General features: G+C 40.8%; 1 protein-coding gene across 8 annotated transcripts in view; it reads right to left on the bottom strand.

The window, feature by feature from the left end:
* Positions 1-21,888, bottom strand: part of radil (Ras association and DIL domains) — an 83,907-nt gene that overhangs the window by 51,515 nt on the left and 10,504 nt on the right. For 7 of the 8 annotated variants that reach the window (XM_051945630.1, XM_051945628.1, XM_051945629.1 and 4 more), the window contains exons 5-9: positions 21,205-21,312; positions 19,886-20,001; positions 19,617-19,799; positions 17,468-18,143; positions 13,177-13,307 (exon numbers count right to left, since the gene is read on the bottom strand). In XM_051945630.1, coding sequence (XP_051801590.1) covers positions 13,177-13,307; positions 17,468-18,143; positions 19,617-19,799; positions 19,886-20,001; positions 21,205-21,312 — 1,214 coding nt within the window. The remainder of the gene's footprint in view (positions 1-13,176; positions 13,308-17,467; positions 18,144-19,616; positions 19,800-19,885; positions 20,002-21,204; positions 21,313-21,888) is intronic. The other variant, XM_051945627.1, reaches the window with a different exon arrangement.

The following is a 21,888-nucleotide window of genomic DNA, read 5'->3' as shown; positions in this document are numbered from 1 at the left end:
TCCAAAACATGTCTTGAAAACAGTAAATAATCCACAAATAGCTCGGCTTCGTGCGCGCACGTCGCGATGCGCATTCCATACTCTCTGTATATCTCTTCATATATTTATGTAAGTTTTTGTACAAACATTTTTACAGCGAACTACATCTCTCAAAATGGCTGCTGAACTCTAACCTTTTGATCGACACCTCATTTCCACCAATCAAGTAACTTTGATGGCTGTTTAGCCTTCCACGGCTAAACAGCCAACCGGTGTCGACGATGACAGAAGCGGACCTGACCTCATTTCCTTACTAACTCTGAGCAAATCACGTCGGATGAAACTTTTGACTAACAGGTCTTGTAGCAAATGAGCCTGCTGAATAGCAGGGTATAAAAAAACAGCCTCTTTTAGCAGAGCACAGTGAAATTTCACAGCTCTGCCCCCCTCCCCTGCCCTCCAGCTGTGTGTCTCTGTGTCTATCTGTGATCCACACTGAAGCTGTATTTGAGTGGGGTTTTTTTTTAGTTGTTTTTGAGTTTTTGGAGTGAAAATAATGTCCAAATGGAGTGAAAAACGGAAATATACCATTGTGCCCAGGGTGTGCAGAGGGTGTCCAAAATCGTCAACACCTGGCCATATCCCTACAAACACATGTGTGAAACACTCATTTCTTGTAGTATTACTATGAAATTTTTACCTGAACTAGGTAAGACTCAAGGCTGTTGCCCTTTTGTGTTTTCAAGCTCTCACAGTGCTGCCACACTTATTTTCAGGTGTTTTATTAGGGGGAAAATTTAGGCAAAAAAAAATTCATCCTAATTCAGTGTGTTCCAACATAAAATTATCTGTGCCAGTAGCACTTAGAATAATTCTGACTGCACTGGGTGAAAATTCAGATTGTCAGCTTTCAAATGAGATCAGAATCATGCATGTACTCCAAACAGTTCAAGAACAGCATTCAATTTACTTTGTGTCCATCTTCAGTAGAAATTTCAGGCGAAAATTGACTGAAGCTTATAGCTATTCATTGTTTGAGTCATTTTGTAAGAACCTATTACTGACTATAGAGCTAATACACTCTAACATCATCGCTGCAATATTTAACAATGTAATCACACTACAGATTTCATGTAGGCTCACCTTAACTTTGCAATATCCAACAGGAAACTGTCTTTTAGCAATATCTTATGATTTAGAACACCAAATGGTTCTTTTATTCACATCAGTACATCTGAAATCAGTAGATTCTGTTTTCATTTAGCAAGTTCCTGAGTTTGATTTGTCAGTTTTATCAGAGTTTGGTATCACAGCTCACTTTCTAAATAATAACAGAAACATGCAATGTGAAACATTGAAAACATGCATCTAAAAATGAAAAGTTTGTCAGATTCGTTGAGCTGAGTCATTCTTTAATCATATATTCAGATTATTTTTGAAGGTTAAGACCTTCATCTGATGCGTTTGGTTGTGGATTTAAATAAATGTCAAAAGTCAGGTATGATGTTGCTGCCAATATTTTTACATTAACTTTTACATTTTGTATTTAGTTCTTTTTACTGAACATGGAGTGCTGTAGTGCTTCATGATGTCGTCTATGTTTGCATATTTCTCACATTAAAATGTACAAACCAATATTTAGATGTATTTAATATTAGACAGAGAAAATCCACAGAACACAAAAATACTGTTTTTATATGATGATTTAATAAAACCTATATCACCCCTGTGGAAAATCCCCCCCCGAACCTAATAACTGGTTTGTCCCTTGGCAGCAACAACTGCAGTTTAATGATGCTTCTAGTCATTCATATTACGCCCTACTGATGGTAGAAGTTCTTCAGGAGGATTTTCTGATAGAGAACAGAATTCATGGCGCCATGAATGACAAGTTTTGACAAGTTGTCTAGGTCCTCAAACCATCACACTACTACTATCATGTTTAACTGCTGGTATCACGTTCTTCTTGTGGAATAGCCTAGCCGCGCTCAACCCAGGTCTGAAGACACAAGGGTCTAGGAACCCTCGACAGGGAGGGAAGCGAGCTAAAAGGTTGTCTTTCAAATCACTCTGCAGCAATTGGGTAGGTATACAACCAATCAACGCAACGAATAGGCTGATGTAGTTCCTAGAGCGCCGGAATTCAGAGGATGCGGTAGTTCGGTGAAGCCTTATTTATACAGTCAATGGGTGAAACTCAAGTATATACAGACATGTTAACAGAAAGATTATTCAGAGTCGGTGCTAATGGAGCTCAACGACTGTTGTCGGTTTTGTTGTCGACCCTGGCAGAGAATTAAATTCATTGCCGTGGGCTGCTAGGCTAGTTGTTTCTGGTTGTTTCTGTCAGAATCGTCGCGCCTCTGTCGTCACTTAGTTACGCGCGCCTTCTGACTCTACACTTCATGGTGATTCGTCGGCCAGTTTTAGGAGCATCCAACCTCGAGGCTTACCGAGGGTAACTAGACCCACCTTGGGAGAGAATTAAATTCATTGCCATGGGTTGTCTAGCGCGGCTAGGCTACTTGTGGAATGCAGTAGATTTACACCAGATGTAACAGACCCATGTTTTCCAAAAACCTCCACATCAGTTCTTCATCAGTCCACAGGATGTTATCCCAAAAGTCTTGGAGCTCATCCAGATATATTTTTTGTAAATACCAGATGAACCTTTATGTTCTTTTTGGTCAGTAGTGGTTTGATTCTTGCAACTCTCACATGAATCCATTTTCTCCCAGAGTCCTCCTTATTGTGGAATCATGTAGACGGACCTTAACTGAGACCAGTGAGGTCTGCAGATCTTTAGATGTTTGTGTGGGTTCTTTTGTGACCTCCTGGATTAGATGTTGCTTTGTGAGACCCCTTAGCTACTTCATAATGCCAGATAGGTTCTATTTAGTGATGTATAGATTCAACAAGCCTAGCAGTAATCATATGCGAGTGTGGATGGTGAAACTGAACTCAACTGCTGAATGAATTTTGTAATTCGATAGACTGGTAGCTAAGAGGGCAATTACTGTTGCACATAGGGCAAGATGGGCTGGACAGTATTTTTCCTTCATTAAATGAAATCAGCATATAAAAATTGCATTTTGTGTTTTCTTGACTTATCTTTGTATTGATTAAAATTAGTTTGATGATCTGCAACATTCAGGTGGCGGAAGAGGCATTGGAGGCTACACCAACCAGCAGCTAGAGGGGCTAACTAGCTGCATCGCCCGAGCACAGTGAACAAGCGACGCTGCAGCGTGTGAAAGCTAACGACATCGAAGCTCCTCGGCCGCAGCGTTGACATAACAGCAACATTGGATTACTTGGCATATCAGCAAGAAAGTTGTGTGTGTGTGTGTGTGTGTGTGTGTGTGTGTGTGTGTGTGTGTGTGTGTGTGTGTGTGTGTGTTCTTGCCTTGATAAATACTGTCTTAATTAACTAGAAGACATGGCTACAAAGAAATTAGGAGAAGACATGAAGGAGTTCAAAAAATCTCTGAACTTCAGTAGTAGGCCTCCGTCAGTGAGAGTCGACTATGGGTATAGCATCCTAGTTGTGTACTTGGCTGAAGCATCGACGACTATGGCTGTGGAGACCGATGCGTGAATGGCAGTCCTTGTTGCAAGTGTTGCATGTGTATGCTGTCTGTTGGACAGAGCTGACACAAAGATTTCTGCGGACCCGCCTCTCTGTGGCAGCTTGTGTCAGCTTCTCTTCTCCTGTTTGAGGTGCTTGGTCATGGCTCCTCTCCATTGTGACCAATCAGCAGCGAGATTTTCCCAGGTCTCTGAGTCAATACCCACAGCCTTCATGTCACGCTTCACAACGTCACGGTATTGCAGCTGTGGGCGTCCAGTGCGTCTACTTCCAGTGGTCAGCTCACTATACAATAAGTCTTTGGGGATGCGGCCGTCTGGCATGCGGTGAACGTGGCCTAGTCAGCGGAGTCTGCGTTGCCTGAGTAAGGTGAACATGCTAGGCAGAACCGCACGAGAAAGACCTCTATGTTTGGGACTTTGTCTTGCCACGAAATTCCCAGGATGTGGCGGAGGCTTCTCATGTGGAAGGTGTTCAGGCGTCTTTGTTGTCTGGCGTATGTCGTCCATGTCTCGCTACCGTATAGCAGTGTACTGATGACACAGGCGTTGTACACTGCCATCTTGGTCTTCACTGTGAGCATGGGGTTGGACCACACACGTGTAGTGAGGCGTGCAAGTGTGGTAGCTGCCTTTTCAATTCTCTTGTCAAGCTCCACGTCCAAGGATAGGTTGTCGGTGACAGTGGAACCTAGGTAAATGAAATGGTGGACCACATCAAGCTCGTGATCATCGATGGTAATGGTTGGTGGTGTTTCTGTTTCTGACGTTAGTCTTTTTCAGGCTGAAGGTAAGCCCAAAGTCTTTAAAGGCCTGGGAGAAATGGTCCATCAGTGACTGAAGTTCTTGCTGAGTGTGGGATCCTACTGCTGCGTCATCAGCAAATAGCATGTCTCTTATCAGGGCTTCACACACTTTGGTCTTGGCTCGGAGGAAAAGCCTGCCATCTGATCTTGTATGCAGGTAAATCCAGTGGCGGCTGGTGAATTTTTCTCTTGGGGGGGCGCACTTAATTTACCAAACCAAATAGCAGAGTCGGCAACACCGGAATACAAAATTGATGTAAATTATGTTCACAGCCATTTGATGTGCTATTACTATGCACCACTACGAGGGTACACCTAAGCACTACTGCTGAGTCAAATAGACAATTAAATGCACGTAATTGTTACCAGCTAGTGAATTTGAATTTATCTCCCCATGATTTGCTCCAGATAAGGTGTAATTGGTACACACAAACCCTTAAAATCTCATTTTCTATAATTAAACAAATTAAGAATGTATAAATATGCAAATCTATTTTTTTCTTCAAAAGTTAAAAAAAAGAAACAATTAATTTTTCCAGCTTCAAAGAGTGCCAAGTGCTTCTTCTGTCCAGCAAAATCTTTGGAACAACATATTTATATTTACATACTCAGATAAACAAAAACAAATCCAAACCTGTGAAACCAACAAACATTGGACATTGTGTTAAAAAAAAAAAACCTAACGATAGGGTTTAAAGCAGACAGTGCTTCTGTGAGCTAACTTTTACAGTAACAATGAGAAAACAGCAAATCTGCATATTTAAGATCAAAGCAATAAAAATGTGTCACTTTGCCTGAAAAAAAAATACTGAAACCATTAGGCATTATACTATGTATAACTGTGCATGTGACAAATAAAACCCATCTTATCTTATCTTAAGCTTTGAGCCCAAAGTGCTTCTGTCAACTAACATTAAATATTTACAATGAAAATAAAGAAAAACAGTAATTCCTCAGATTTCAGAACATATGAAAATCAACAGGCTTTCAGTCTAAAGTGCCACTTGTGTCAACTAAAGTTTCTATTTACATTATTAAATGACAAAAAAGTAAATCCTCACATTTTAGAGATTAAAGTCAGCACCTCTACATCTGGTTTATGTTTTGTATGGAAGTTTTGCTCTTCTGTCTTTGAGACATGCAAATTTCTCAATGACTCTATGGTTAAAATCTGGGGTCTCCCGGACAAGTTTCTTTTCCATAGAGAGCATGGCCAGTGCATTAAGACGATCCTGCGACATTGTGTTCCTGAGGAAGGTCTTGATTCTTTTTAGTGTTGAGAAGCACCTCTCAGATTCAGCTGTCGTCATTGGAGTCGTGATGGGGATCTTCAGGAGAGACACAGTCTCTGAGAAGGTGTCCTGAAGATTGTTGCTCATGAAGAGCTGGTACAGAGCCACAGCACCATTGCAACTCCTGAACTCTGTGTTGCTGAAGATAAGCGACAGGTCTCCTATCTCTTGTATTGAAGAGGAACGAACTGCGCATGTCAAAGTTATAACGAGAGTCAATGGGGAAAGATGAGCGCGCCCTGGATATATGTCCACTATTAGTAATTGTAGACAACGTCGGATATTTCTAATCTGACTTTTTATTACAAATGATGCATTTTAGTAACTCTCTACAGGCTCTATTATCCATTTTGCTTGTTAAAAACATAGGATATACATGTAAATGTAATTTTAAAAATGTTTTATTAAAGGAAGGGCTGTGACTCTACATGATGTGAGACAGAGGGGGCGGCCGCCTAGCGCCCTCTATTGACCAGCCGCCCCTGGGTAAATCCCTTCTTTTGATGTGCCAAATGCATGTTTTAGAAGCAAGGCAAAGAAGATTCCAAAAAGTGTTGGGGCAGGTACGCAGCCCTGTTTGATGCTGCTGCTGATGTTGAATGGCTCAGAGGTGCTGCTGTTGAACTGCACAGTCCCCTGCATGTTGTTGTGGAAGGACTCAATCAGGCTGTGTAGTTTAGAGGGCAGCCAATTTTAGGTAGAATTCTGAAGAGAATTCTCAGCTGACGAGATCAAACGCCTTGGTCAGATCGATGAAGGCGATATACAGGGGCATCTGCTGCTCTCTGCACTTCTCCTGAAGCTGGCGAAGGGAGAAGACCCTTTCTAGCAACAGATTTGCCGACTGGACTTAATTAAAGAAATGAAACAACTGAAGACTGATCAAAGAAAAGGATAAGAAAATTGAAGAGCTCGAAAGAATAGTAGATGATTGGAGCAGTACACAAGGATGGATGACCTGGTGATATCTGGACTTGAGACAACCCACCACACCTATGCTCGGACCACTGCAGGTGACAAGGAGGGCGAGGATGCACCAAGAGGTGAATTACGCACACTGGAGCAGCAAGTCATTAATTTCTTCAGTAGCAAAGACATTCCTATAGACAGTCAAAATATAGCTGTTTGCTACACGGTACCCTAAAGACAAGACAAGAGGGCCAACAGGTCCAATATCCCGATTCGATTTGTGAGTCGAAAAGACAAACATGAGGTGTTAAAGCAGGCGAAAAAATGAAGGGCATAGGGGTATATGTAAATGAGCATCTGACTAAGAGAAATGGTGAAATTGCAAGACAAGCCAGAATCCTGAAAAAGGAAAAGCGGATTCAAGACACTTGGACAAGGAACTGCAAAATAATGATATGACTAAATGGCACATCAGAACAGGCTAGAGTGATAGCAGTCAGAGACATTAAAGAGCTGGACCGATACAAATGAAAATGATGACTCACATGATGGAGATGTGGAACAGTGAAGGGAGGTTAGATAGTTATTTTGTTGTGAAATATATATATGTTGTGAAAGGTATATGCCAAATGTTGCTTGTGAGGGACAAATACGGTGAAAATGTGTGAATACACAGATTAAGTGTTTTGACTTTAGAGATCACAGGCTTTATGAGTTAGAAATCGACTTTGATCCAGAGATCCATTTCTACCAGAACATTGATATTGACTGTGAATATTATTCTGAAGATAAGTTTAGTTCCAGTGTGAAGATGGAAGGGTTTTCATTAATTCATTTTAATAGTAGGAGTCTCTACAGCAATCTCTCCAAAATTAAAGATTACCTTCAACAGCTACAACACAAGTTTACTATAGTAGCAATTTCAGAGACTCGGTTGAGTGATGGAAAAAATCTACAGGATGGATTAGAGGGAAATGTTTTGGCAAAACAGTGGCAATAAAAGGGGAGGGGGCGTAGCCCTGTTTGTGATGTCTGCTTTTAAATGCAAAGTTATTGGGGATATGACCATGGTTATTGATAATTTGATGGAATGTATAACCATTGCAATTGAGGTTGATAGAACCAAAAACATATGAATTAGTTGCATTTATAGAACACCGGAGTCATGTATTGATCAACTTAAAAAGAAGATTTATGAATTATATGAAAATTATAATAAGACTATTTTGGTTTGTGGTGACTTCAACATTGATTTATTAAAATCTAATGATCATATGAAAACTGCACAGTTTGTTGATACTATGTTTAGTTTGAGTTTCCATCCGTTAATTGTAAAACCGAGCAGGATAATCAAAGATGCTGCAACACTGATAATAGTTTTACTAATGTAATCAATGTGAGAATAGTTAGTGGATTATTACTGACCGAAGTCAGTGATCATTTGCCTGTCTTTGCTGTGTTAGAAATGAAGAAAAAGTTAAAAGTAGGAACAAATGCACAACTAGTAATTTAGTTAGAACAAAATCACCAGAGGCAATCATGGCACTCAAGACAATCATGATTGGCAGGAAGTTTATGTGGACGATACCAATCAATCTTATAATGATTTTTTTAGATTTTTTTTATGACCGTCATTGCACATTGAAAGAATATAGACCAAATCCAAAAAAGAAGAGAAAACCATGGATTACAGACGGGTTGGAAAAAGCTTGTAAAAAGAAAAATAGGCTCTATGGGGAATTTGTCACACACAGAACAAAGGATAAGGAGGACAAGTACAAAAAAATCTAAAAACAAATTGACTTCTATTATGAGAGTGCACAAAAGAACTATTATGATAAACTGCTGCTAAAACACTAAAACAACATTAAGGGTACCTGGAGAGTGCTCAATAGTATAAAAAAAATCAAAGTCAAAATGATTTTCCAACTTTTTTGTAAATAATGACAACTTAATGACTGAAAATGCTGAGGAAATTGCTAATGAGTTTAATGATTTTTTTTTGTTAATGTAGGCCCAAATTAATGATGTAGACCACAATTATGAGTTTGCATTCAACACTAAGAATTCAAGCTTCCTTGGCGGAGTTTGTAAGAATGATGTATTACAAGTGGTCCGGAAGTTTTAGAGTAAAAAATCTACACATGATAATACTATTGATATGTTAATTATAAAGGAAGTAATGGATTGTGTCCTCAAACCATCTATTTATATATGTAATAAATCCTTCCAAGCAGGTATTTTTTCCTGATAGGATGAAAATGGCTAAGGTAGTCCCAATCTATAAAAATGGTGACAAACACATCTTGTCAAATTACAGACCTCTGTCTTTGTTACCTCAGTTTTCAAAAATACTTGAAAAATTGTTTGTAAATAGACTGGATGACTTTATGGAGAAATATGAGTGACTGAGTGATCATCAACCTGGGTTTAGGAGTAACCGATCAACATCCTTAGCATGGTATTAGTGGAAAATAAAGCTACAGCTATTGATAAGAAACAATACGCTGTAGGAGTGTTTGTGGACTTGCGTAAAGCATTTGACATGATTAATCATTCCTCACTTCTGCAGAAAATGGAGCGTTATGGTATAAGAGGTGTTACACTAAACTGGATAAGAAGTTATTTAAATAATAGGTTTCAGTATGTAAAATTAAACAATACTGTGTCACTTTTTAGAAAAGTAATTTGTGGTTTTCCACAGGGTTCGGTATTAGGACATAAGCTATTTATACTTATATATTTGAATGATAGTGGTTAATAAGCTGACATTTATTACATTTGTGGATGATACAAATTTATTTAGTTCAGGACCAGACATTAAAGAACTATTGACGACAGTAGGAGTAGGAGTTGATCAGGTTAAAGAAATGGTTTGATATCAATAAGTAATCATTAAATGAAAATAAAACAAAATTTATGGTGTTTGGTAGTGTTAGGGCAAATTATGAAATTCAATTAATCTTAAATGGAGTCTAAATAGAAAGAGTATATGAAACCAAATTCTTGGGAGCAATTTTAGATTATAAACTCAGTTGGAAGCCACATATCAATCAATTAATCAATCAAAACTTTATTGTCATTACACACTTTCATATACAATGAAATTTCATTTGAGCTGCCCTGCCAATGCCAGCTCGGGCTGCTGCACCTTTAAGAGTGTGCCTGTCTTGAGGAAAAGGAAAAACAAAGACATTTGGGATCTGGGTAGGGATAGCAGAGGATAAAATGAAAAAAAAGGTTTGTTATACCAAATGAAACCTCCAATTTTGGGAAATTCAATTTGAGAAGGAACCTGAAAAAACAAACCCGCAACAAGCAAAGCATGACATGAGACAAGGTTAGTTGGGATAAGGATGGGGGGGTAATGGGACAGGTGGCTCAGCACAGTAGTTGGTCTCCTATGCAGCTGCTGCGCAATAGCGCGCTGTGCACGGGATTCCTGACCATTGTGTATCGCAAGTGGGAAGCTGGGGGGGGGGGGGGGGGGGGTTAGGAGAGCTATTTCTTGGCCATGAAAACTTCCACAAGAGTTTGTTATTGTTCCATGATCGGTGTTGCGAAGGTCCAGCGTCCTTATGCGGCCTTTTATTGTGGGCAGACTAAGGCACATCTGTGCACTAATCATGGTGTCTAATCAGCATCTTGATATGGTACACCTGTGAGGTGGGATGGATTATCTCAGCAAAGGAGAAGTGCTCACTATCACAGATTTAGACAGATTTGTGAACAATATTTGAGAGAAATGGTGATATTGTGTAAGTGGAAAAAGTTTTAGATCTTTGATTCATCTCATAGAAAATGGGAGCAAAAACAAAAGTGTTGCGTTTATATTTTTGTTGAGTATATTTACAAAACAAGCGTTTTTTTGAACAAGAAAGGTCTGCGTATATTGTATTTCTCACTTATAATGCCATATTTGACATATTGTGTTGAGGTTTGGGGAAATACATATAGAACATGCACTATATTGTCAAAAGTATTCGTTCACCTGCCTTGACTCACATATGAATGTAAGTGGCATCCCATTCCTAATCCATAGGGTTCAATATGACGTCGGTCCACCCTTTGCAGTTATAACAGCTTCATATCGTCTGGAGAGGCTGTCCACAAGGTTTAGGAGTGTGTTTATGGGAATTTTTGACCATTCTTCCAGAAGCTCATTTGTGAGGTCACACACTGATGTTGGACAAGAAGGCCTGGCTCTCAGTCTCCGCACTAATTCATCCCAAAGGTGTTCTATCGGGCTGAGGTCAGGACTCTGTGCAGGCCAGTCAAGTTCATCCACACCAGACTCTGTCATCCATGTCTTTATGGACCTTGCTTTGTGCACTGGTGCACAGTCATGTTGGAAGAGGAAGGAGCCAGCTCCAAACTGTTCCCACAAATTTGGGAGCATGGAATTGTCCATAATGTCTTGGTATGCTGAAGCATTCAGAGTTCCTTTCACGAAGGGGCCAAGCCCAGCTCCTGAAAAACAAGCCCACACCATAATCCCCCCTCCACCAAACTTTACACTTGGCAAAATGCAGTCTGACAACTATCGTTCTCCTGTCAACCGCCAAATCCAGACTGGTCCATTAGATTGCCAGATGGAGAAGCGTGATTAGTCACTCCAGAGAACGCGTCTCCACTGCTCTAGAGTCCAGTGGCGGCGTGCTTTACACCACTGCATCCGACGCTTTGCATTGCACTTGGTGATGTATGGCTTGGATGCAGCTGCTTGGCCATGGAAACCCATTCCATGAAGCTCTCTGCGCGCTGTTCTTGAGCTAATCTGAAGGCCACATGAAGTTTGCAGGTCTGTAGCGAATGACTCTGCAGAAAGTTGGCCACCTCTTTGCACTATGCACCTCAGCATCCACTGACCCCGCTCCATCAGTTTACGTGGCCTACTACTTGGTGGCTGAGTTGCTGTTGTTCCCACACACTTCCACTTTCTTATAATACAGCTGACAGTTGTCTGTGGAATATTTAGGAGCGAGGAAATGTCACGACTGGATTTGTTGCACAGGTGGCATCCTATCACAGTTCCACGCTGGAACTCACTAAGCTCCTGAGAGCAACCCATTCTTTCACTAATGTTTGTAAAAGCAGTCTGCATGATTTTATACACCCGTGGCCATGGAAGTGATTGGAACACCTGATTCTGATTACTTGGATGGGTGAGCGAATACTTTTGACAATATAGTGTCTTCTTCTTCTTTTCCTTTTGGCTTTTCCCTTCAGGGGTCGCCACAGCGAATCAATTGCCTCCATCTAACCCTGTCTTCTGCATCCTCTTCTCTTACACCAACTACCTTCATGTCCTCTTTAACCACATCCATAAACCTCCTCTTTGGTTTTCCTCTAGGCCTCCTGCCTGGCAGTGGGAAACTCAGCATCCTTCTACCAATATATTCACTCTCTCTTCTCTGGACATGTCCGAACCATCTCAGTCTGGCCTCTCTGACTTTATCTCCAAAGCCTCTAACATGTGCTGTGCCTCTGATGTACTCATTCCTGATCCTATCCATCCTGGTCACTCCCAAAGAGAACCTCAGCATCTTCAGTTCTGCTACCTCTAGCTCTGCTTCCTGTCTTTTCCATATAGTGTATAGTGTACTAAACTCCAGAAAAGAATTATTAGAATAATAAAGCTTCCTCCTGTGAAATGACTAATAAACGACTTAGAGTCTTGCACCTTGAAATTTTTAGATACTGTATACTTAAAAACATTAGAAATACTATTTCGAGTAAAGAATAAAAATCTTACCACGTGTATTCAAGAATTTTTTAAATTGAGATAAAAAAATTATAATTTAAGAGAGCTGGGTGTCTTTGAAAGAGGTAATGTGAGAACTAATGTTAATTACAGATGTGTCTCATATTTGGGGGTTATATTACGGAACGGACTGAGTGATGAGTTGAAACCGTGTAATTCTCTGTTGAGCTTTAAAAAAGCACTGAAAGGCAAAATAATAAAGGAGTACAATGTAAAATGACTAATATGTGAAACTACTAAGAAGACTAATTTAGATTAAGTCTTGTCTTGTTTTGTTAGTCTTGTTTGTTGTTTGTTTTTGTCTTTCATTTTTTGTATTACTGATATGCTAGATGATTCTATGGATTGTACAGGATAGGCAAAATAAGCCTCGGCTTCTGCCTATTTCTTTTTCGGTTACAGAACTTGTAAAAACTATTACACTGGGTTACAAAAAAAAAAATTCAAGTTGTCTAGGTTTTCTCAACTGAATTAGGACTATTTTGCACCACTAAATCAAACAATGACATCCATTTTTCTCAATCAGGTCAGGTTTTTTCAAATACTTTTTCACAGCACTGTATGTAATTCGCCCCTAGGTAACAAAATGTTTGAAGACAACTGCAAAAAAAGTCTTTACTTTTCATGAATCCCTGTACTATTATGATGGTTACAGAAGTCGCTATGACAAGTTAATGGTATAGTTAGACCAGAAAGTGGTATAACAGAGAACTAAACATGTGATCTGCCACCGTGTTAAACTATTCACCTGACCTGACATGGTCGGCTTTTTCCTTAACATTAGGTCATCTTAAGCAGACACCCTTAGACTCAGAACATTACTGAAGGTGACACTGACCCATGCAATGGTCTGGATCCGTCGGACAATCTTGAGCAGGAGTTTTCCAAAACTCCCCGGTGGAAAGGTCGAGGCTGAGTGTTGTATACACATGCACAGGAGGTAAGCAGGCGTCAGCTTGTGGTCATCTCCTGGGAAAAAAAAACACAGGATTAAGTGATCATCATGAAAAAAAAAAACACTCTCCTGTTTATTTACATGGTGTACATGTAGACCTGCAGCTCACAGCAACTGAAAATTCACAGGTTTCATTGAACAAATTTTCTGGGCACTGATTCAGCAAAGAGATGTTACTGTCGAATTTTCAAAATGTTACATTTAGGATTGATACCTGAAAGGACAAGGGTGGAAAACTGATGACTTGGAACCATTACTGGCAGACAAAACCTCTTGTCACCATTTTCTCATCTTCCTCTTTTTTTTGTCCTAACTATGTACTGAACTGTAATTTTTATCTGTAAAAACAAAATTTGTAACTTTTGCGTTTTGACCATGACAAAGAAATTTCAGAATGATACCGTCTGGAAAAAATAATACCTAAATACCAGAAGAAGTGAGTGTATAAAGGCTAAAACTAAAAATTATTTTCATTATGATTATTTTCTAAATTATTTTATACGTACATTAAGTGGTCTATAAAATTTCACAAAATTGTGAAAAAATATTGCTGAGTGTTTATCAACCCTCAGGACGATATTCTTAAATACAAAGATATTCTGTTTATTGTCAAAGAGGAGAATATTAAAATCTCAAAAGCTCATCAGAAAATATGAACTTATTTTTCTGAATAAAATACTCAATGTAATGATCAAAATACTTGCAGATAAATGTAATAGTTAACAACTAATCAATTAGCTGTTGCAACTCTGCAATTTTGCACAGTACAACAATCTTAACAAAGAACACCTCAGACATAAACAGTTAATCTTCAAAGTTCAGCTGACATCTTATATTCTTTATCCTCTCTTCTATACAGTTATATACACGCCGGCCATTTTATTAGGTGCACCTGTCCAATTGCTTGTAAACACAAATAGCTCATCAGCCAATAACATGGCTGCAAATCAATGCATTTAGGCATGTAGACGTGGTCAAGACAACTTGCTGAAGTCATGGCATGGTTGTTGGTGTCAGAGGGCCTGGTCTGAGTATTTCAGAAACTGCTGATCTACTGGAATTTTCACACACGGCCATCTCTAGGATAGACAGAGAATGTTTCGAAAAAGAATAAATATCCAGTGAGCAGCAGGTGTGTGGACGAAAAAGCCTTGTTGATGTGAGAGGTCAGAGGAGAGCGGGCAAATTGGTTGGAGATGATAAAAGGGAACTCAAACAACCACTGATTACAACCAAGGAATATAGAATACCGTCTCTGAACACACAATACGGCCAACCTTGAAGAAGATGGGCTACAGCAGCAGAAGACCACACCGGGTGCCACTCAGCTAAGAACAGGGAACTGAGGCCACAATTGCATGCGCTCACAAAAATTGGACAATAGAAGACTGGAAATATGTTGCCTGGTCTGATGAGTCTCCATGTCAGCTGTGACATTCAGGTGTTCATAATTTGGTGTAAACAACATGAAAGCATGGATCCATCCTGCCTTTTATCAATGGTTCAGGCTGGCGTGGTGGTGTAATGGTGTGGGGGATATTTTCTTGGGACACTTTGGGCACCTGGGTACCAATTGAGCATGGTTTAAAGTCCATGCTCAATTATAAAGACTGTCGTGAGACAGCTTAGTTTTACCCTACTAATAATGTGTTGTTGCAATAGTTTGATCAATATTTGTGCAATACTCCTGTCATTAAAATAGAAAATGCTCTTTTAAGATGCATTTTGCATTGAATTTTTTGTACAAAGTTATTTTTTAAATGTTGAATACAGTCTTTTTCACACTGTGTATTGTTCAAATCATCTCAAATTGGTTTCTTGAACATAACAATGAGTTCCCTGTACTCCAATGGCTTCCACAGTCACCAGATCTCAATCCAATACAGCCTTTGGGATATGGTGGAACGGGAGATGGTATCATGGATGTGCATCCAACAAATCTGCAGCAACTGAGTGATGCCATCACGTCATTATGGACCAAAATCTCTGAGGAATGTTCAGAGCACCTTGTTGAGAGCATGCGATTGAGAATTAAGTCAGTTCTGAAAGCAAAAGGGTCTGACCTTTTATTAGCAATGTGTATCTAATAAAGTGGCTGGTGAGTGTATATCATCATTACATTCACTAACTCCACTTGTTCTTTGGATCTGGAGCTACACATCTCTGACCTACAGTTTCTGTTCTCACTGACCTCCAAAATATTCATTGTTCTATTTGTATCCCTTTCACCCCCACTCTCACCCAACCGGTGGAGGCAGATGGCTGCCTGCCCCAAGCCTGGTTCTGTTGGAGGTTTCATTTTTGTTCTTCCTGTTAAAAGTGTTTTTAGTTCCTTCCCACCATTGCTGACTATTTGCTCAAAGCTTCTCTGATTATAATTTGTAAGATCTTTTCCTCATTATGTGCAGTGCTATGAGACGACATACGTTGTGAAATGCCACTATACAACTATCAGGCATTACATTGTAACCACCTGCCTAAGATTGTGTTGGTGCCCTTTATGTGATCAAAAATGTTCTGAGCCATAGGTCTGAACCAGAGGACCTCTCAGGGTGTCCTATGGGGCCTGGCACCAGGATGTTGGCAGTGGATCCTTTGGGTACTCTGGGTTGTGCAGTGGGAATCAAACTTGTTCCACTGCATCCTGTTGATATTTGACTAGAATGGGATCTAGGAAGTTTGAAGGTCAAATCAAGATCGAGGCCAACTGTCATGTTCCCCCAAGATGTTCCTGATTGGTTGATGGTTTTGGAATGTGATGCGGTGCATTTTCATGCGGCGGTAGGGCAGTGGCATTCAGGATTTCCATTTGCATAAAGCAGTGTGCTTGTTCTGGAACAACGTTTATTTGGGTATCTAAATATCATCAACAAGGATGCCAAAATCCAAGGTTTTCCAGCAGAACACCACATAGAACAACAAGAAGGACAAGAAGGCCTGGCTCTCAGTCTCCGCACTAATTGAAAAACATGATCAATGTTATTCACTTCACGTCAGTGGTGGAGTCTACGTGATACGCAGGTACACGACGTATACTCACTAGAAAGGGTCCAGAATTTTCATACAACCACTTAAAAATGCGCAAACATATGTATCAGTAAGTTTTTTGACATAACGTTCACTTTCCCATTCATAAATTCGTCTTCTCTGTGTCAGGAAGCGGTGAAGTTTTATGGGACGGGGGAAGGTGTCTGGCTGAGAACAGGGCTCACTAAAAGACGGACCGCGGTCCGGATCCGGACCCAGACGCCGTCTATACGGGTGTAAATTTGACAGGTCGCTTCTATTTTACTGGTGTAGCTTTCCAGTGTTTATCAATGGTCTATCAGCTCAGAAACGCACAGGCCAATTATGTACGAGTTCAGGCATCCCACGTGAAGCTACTCAGTTAATGAAGTCTCTGAATTGCATCGCAGCTCTGCCTTCAAAAACCAGTTGAGAGATGAGGGACAGAGAGGAGGACAGTAGTGATGGAAGTTCGGCTCTTTTCAGAGAGCTTTTGGTACGGCTTCCAAAGAAAAGTCGCTTCTTTTGGCTCCCAAACGGCTCCTAATTTATTATTGTTTGTAGCCTCATATTTTAGCCTAACCTGGCAAATATGAATCATTTGTGTTTTGACAAACTCTTTTTCATTCAGTGTTTTTATGAGAAGCCTTATAATTGACTCATTTTGTGCATTTGTTCTGTTACAAAAACAGGCATTCTTACTTTTGTTTAATATTTCAATAAAACTTATTTGCACAAAAATAAATGAACAAAACTCTGCACATGATGAAGAGGAAACATCAGCTCTACCTGATGGCAGGAGGAGGAGCTGCTGACGCTAATGTCTATAAGTATCTAATTGGTAGTTTGAAATAAAGGAGCTGCTGTTGCTGTGTGTGTGTGCGCGCGTGTGTGTGTGTGTGTGTGTGTGTGTGTGTGTGTGTGTGTGTGTGTGTGTGTGTGTGTGTGTGTGTGTGTGTGTGTGTGTGTGTGTGTGTGTGTGTGTGTGTGTTTGAGTGCACGCGCACATATATGAGAACCTGACCTGGCTTTGGTTTATGAGGCCGGAGTATACCCACTAGAAAAAACTAGACTACACCACTGCTTCACGCGTCAGTGGTCATAATGTTGTGGCTGATCAGTGTATAAACACAACTAAATTGAATCCTGTTTAAATCAGTGCACAAACCTCCAGGTTCTATGAGAGACACAATCCTGTTCAACAGCTGATCTTCATGTGCCAAGTCAAACTCCAGCTGTAGCCTCCTTTTTTGACCTCTACCTCCTCCATCACCTCCAGACAGTGTTTGTGGCCCTCCTGACATTGTCCCCACGCTGCGAGGCTTCACCAGGTGAGGTTTGAAGGTGCGTCTGACCGACGGGGCGCTCAGCACCTGGACTGTTCTGTCCTTCAGCACAGATCCGCACATCTTACAGGTCTGAGCTCCGCCATCAGCCTCCTCCAGTCCGGAATCGTACAACTGCCCCAGTGTGCGAAGACGTGCCAGGGTTTGGGCCGGCAGAGGCTTAGCACCTGTGGGGTCCTTGTACAGGAAGATGTAATGAGCTCCGAAGGAGAGGAGGTCACCATGTCGCAGAGTGGTAGAGCGCTCACAGCGGGAAAAATTCACAAGGACCGTGGCATTGAGTACGGGCTCCACAGCCACACAGGACCGCTGACTCTCCGGCAGCTCCTCTCCCTTGGTACTGCTGTTGACAGCATGGCGACGGGCAGTAGGGACGCGACGCAACCGGCAGTGGAGAGGCAGGATGTCTGGAGAGAAGAGGCAGATGTTGGGTCGAGCTGAGGGAGTCTCCTGACCAACTGTGTGCTGCTCCCTGTTCAGCAGGTAAACCAGGCAGTCCTACAACAGAAACATGTAAGATCTAAAAGTAAATATGCTGTTTTTGCTTTGTTTGAGCTCAAGATTGCAAGTTTTGCCATTACAATGGCAAAACTACAAAACATTAAAAAAAAAACACAAATCTAATGAAAATGAATCAGTAATGTCAAATATTTGTCAGTTTTGCTGTTTTACACCAATAATAACAACATGAAATTACATTTTCCCCTTATTTCTGTAATTTTACAAGGTCAAGGGTGAATAGATTAATAAAAAAAACAAGGAATACTGTCGAATAAAGTAGTTTTTGTTGCAGACAGAAGATGTAACCTCTTCAGAAGATGTTACATCTTCTAGAATGGGGTCTAGGAAGTTTAGAGGTCAAATCAACATCTTGGCCGACTGTCATGTTTCCCAAGATGTTCCTGATTGGTTGATGGTTTTGCAATGTGGTGCGGTGCATTTTCATGCGGAGGTAGGCCAGTGATATTCAGGATTGCCATTTGCATGAAGGAGTGTGCTTGTTCTGGGACAATTTTATTTGAGTGTCTAAATCTCATCAACAAGGACGCCAATAGGTTTTCCAGCAGAACATCACGAAGAACCAATATATTGTTCACTTCATGTGTCAGTGGTCATAATGTTGTGGCTGATAGGTGTATAAATAAAACTGAATTGAATCCTGTTCAAATCAGTGCACAATCCTCCAGGTTCTATGAGAGACACAATCCTGTTGAACAGCTGGTCTTCTTCACGTGCCAAGAATGACTGACATCATAGAGAGATAAACTGGAAAAAGGTTTGTTTGCAGGAACGAGAAGTAAAGATGTTGTTTCTGCTTTATTTGAACTCAAGATTGCATATTTTGTAGCAGATACAGCCATTACAATGACAAATGCAAAAATGTAAAACATTTAAAAACACAAAATCTAATGAAAATGAATCATTATTCAAATTTTTTGGCTGGTTTCAGCATTCTAAATCTGATTATTTACAGTTTTTCTGATTTATTTCATTAACTACAATAACTGTTGTATACCAGTATTAATGACATGTAGTTACTATTTTCCACTTCTGTGTGTTAATTTATGAGGTAAACAGTGAATAGATAAATTTAAAAAAAAGAAAAAAACAGTTAAATGAAATTGTTTTAGTTGTGGACAGAAGATGCAACCAAATTTTAAGGTTTTCATACGTCAATAGAGTTCATTGCCAATTGAAGCCAATTGAATCACCTTGTAGGGATATAAACTAGAAACAAACCTGTTAATTCAGGTTAAAATGCAGAAGCTGGACAACAGCAGAGTGTAGATCATTTTTGCTCAATTTAATCAATTCTAATGAGCTCAAGATAGTTTTTTTTCAAGGCAATGTCATTACATCGGCGAATACAAAATCGTAAAATGAAAAATAAAAATCTAATGGGAATGAATTTTTATTTTTAGAAAATCAGAGGCCTCTAGTGCAACACGTGAACCTTGTCACTGTCCTCACCTGTCGATTGAAGCCCTGTAGCAGCAGAAGGTGGGGGGACTGGTACAGAGAGTGCCTCACCCCTCCTCCCCCTTGACTCCCCTCCTCCTTCCTTCGACCGCTGCTCGCCATCTCATGTTCTCGGCCTCTGAAAGGTCCTGGCAGTGTGGAGTAATAACGCTTGGGCTCCTCTCCCATCCCAAGCTGCATGCACACCAACAGAAAAAACACATTTAAGATTTAGGTAACTTCAGTGAACACGACCAGTAAAACTGCAGCAGGATGCCCACCTGGTTGAGGCTGGTCTCACTGAGGCTGCGACTGAAGGATGAGTTGCTGGAACGGGGCAGAGTCAGAGCCCCCTTCGCCCTGTTCCTCTGGAGCTTACGAGCCTGGGCATTAATATCTACGAGGAGGAACAGTAAGCAAGAAAGCAAGGAGTGAGAATAAGAAACAGAAGCAAAACAAAAAGAAGGAAAAGAAGATAATGTGCTTAAACTTGGAATGAGTTTTGTGAACATATACAGTCAAGTAAATAAATAATTTGGACACTGAAAATATTTTCAGCATTTGGGCTCTGTACACCATCACAATGGATCTGAAATGAAAAATTCAAGATACACTTTAAGTGCACACTTTCAGGTTTAATTTGAGGGTATTTACATCCAAATTAGGTGAACCGTGAGGGAATTACAACACACTTCAAATGTGTCCTCCACCCTTTTAAGGGACCAAAAGTAATTGGTAAAACTAACAGAGTCATAAATCAAATTGTCACTTTTTTTCCTTTGCAGTCAGTGACAGCTTGAAGTCTGGAACCCACAGACATCAGCAGACGCTGGCTTTGGTCCCTGGTGATGCTCTGCCAGGCGTCTACCGCTGCTGTCTTCAGTTCCTGCTGATTCTTGTGGCATTATCCCTTCAGTTTTGTCTTCGGCAGGGAAATGCAGCTCAATTAGATTGGATGACTGACTCGGCCCTTGGAGAACAACAGGAAGTGAACAGCAGCAGTAGAGGCCTGGCAGATCATCACCAGGGACCAAACCCAGCGTCTGGTGATGTCTACGGATTTCACGTCAGGCTGCAAAGGAGTTTGTCCAGTTACTTTTGGTCCCTTAAAAAGGTGAAAGCCTCATTTAAAATTTGTTGTAATTCCTCCATCTATCACCTGATTTGGATGTAAAAATACTGTCAAATAAAAGCTGAAAGTCTGCACAAAACACATTTTGACTGTTTTATTCAGATCCATTGTGGTGGTGTATGGAGCCCAGATGCTAAAACTGTGTCCAACTGAATGTTTGAGTGAAGTCTGGTTGAAGCAACCTCTCAGGCTGCAGTGACAAAAGTGCAACAGTCATGTGTGAGCTGAGTGGAGACCAACAGTTAAAACAAATCCAGTCGCAGTCAGATGGAGTAAATGGGGCTGGATGGAGCAGCACAGTGGACCAGATGAAACTGAGCAGCTCCTGGACGACTCTGAGGCCATGCGATGGCTCACACAAATTTACTCGCACACTCCAAACCAGTGGCAATGGGGGGTGAAAAACACCAGCAGAGGTGGTCTTCATGGCAATGACTGACAACCACCCTACCTGAGGCCAGTCCCCACCTTTAGAGCCAGACTGTACCACTCGACCGCACCGCAGGGGGGAGCTCCTGTGTTTGCCTAGCCCAGACCGACCCATTAGAGCCGCCAGGAATTGGGGGGTTTTGGGCCCTACAGCAGGGTGGGACTTGTTAGGAGGAGGATGAGAAAACACCCCCCCCAAACCAAAACACAGAACAGCCCCCAAACACACACACATTCATGCATCATGGGGTAGAACAGGCCTGAGATTTGCAGTAAGTGAGGAGATCCACAGTTAAAGGTGTGAGAATGAGGATTTTCACTGTCGAATTAGCTTGTTTTAGTCACAGTATGATCTCCTTTACACTCAGATTTACTTTAGCTGACATCCGATCTGCTGCTGCTGAAGACCGTCACAGCAAAACCAGCAGAAAAGTATGGAGCTAGAACAGTCTCATAACTAATAAATGCACACAGAAGAATTCACAAATGTATACTGGTATTACTACAAAAATGTCTCTCAACTCATAAATATTTTTATGCACACAAAAACGTTTGCCTTTTTGTAAAAAAGTAAAAAACAATCCACAAATAAATTAAGAAAGTTCACAAATGTATTTCTGCATTCACAAACTGCCTTTGTGTGTGAATCTTTTTGAGACTCCCCTGCCGCGCCGTAACCTCCAATTTCCACATAACGCGAAAGCGCCGCGCAGCGCCGCGCTC

The sequence above is a fragment of the Acanthochromis polyacanthus genome, chromosome 3 (genome assembly GCF_021347895.1).
Source record: "Acanthochromis polyacanthus isolate Apoly-LR-REF ecotype Palm Island chromosome 3, KAUST_Apoly_ChrSc, whole genome shotgun sequence".
Taxonomy (NCBI): Eukaryota; Metazoa; Chordata; class Actinopteri; family Pomacentridae; genus Acanthochromis; species Acanthochromis polyacanthus.
Note: the sequence above shows the minus strand (reverse complement) of the source record. Positions and strands in the feature narration are given on the sequence as shown.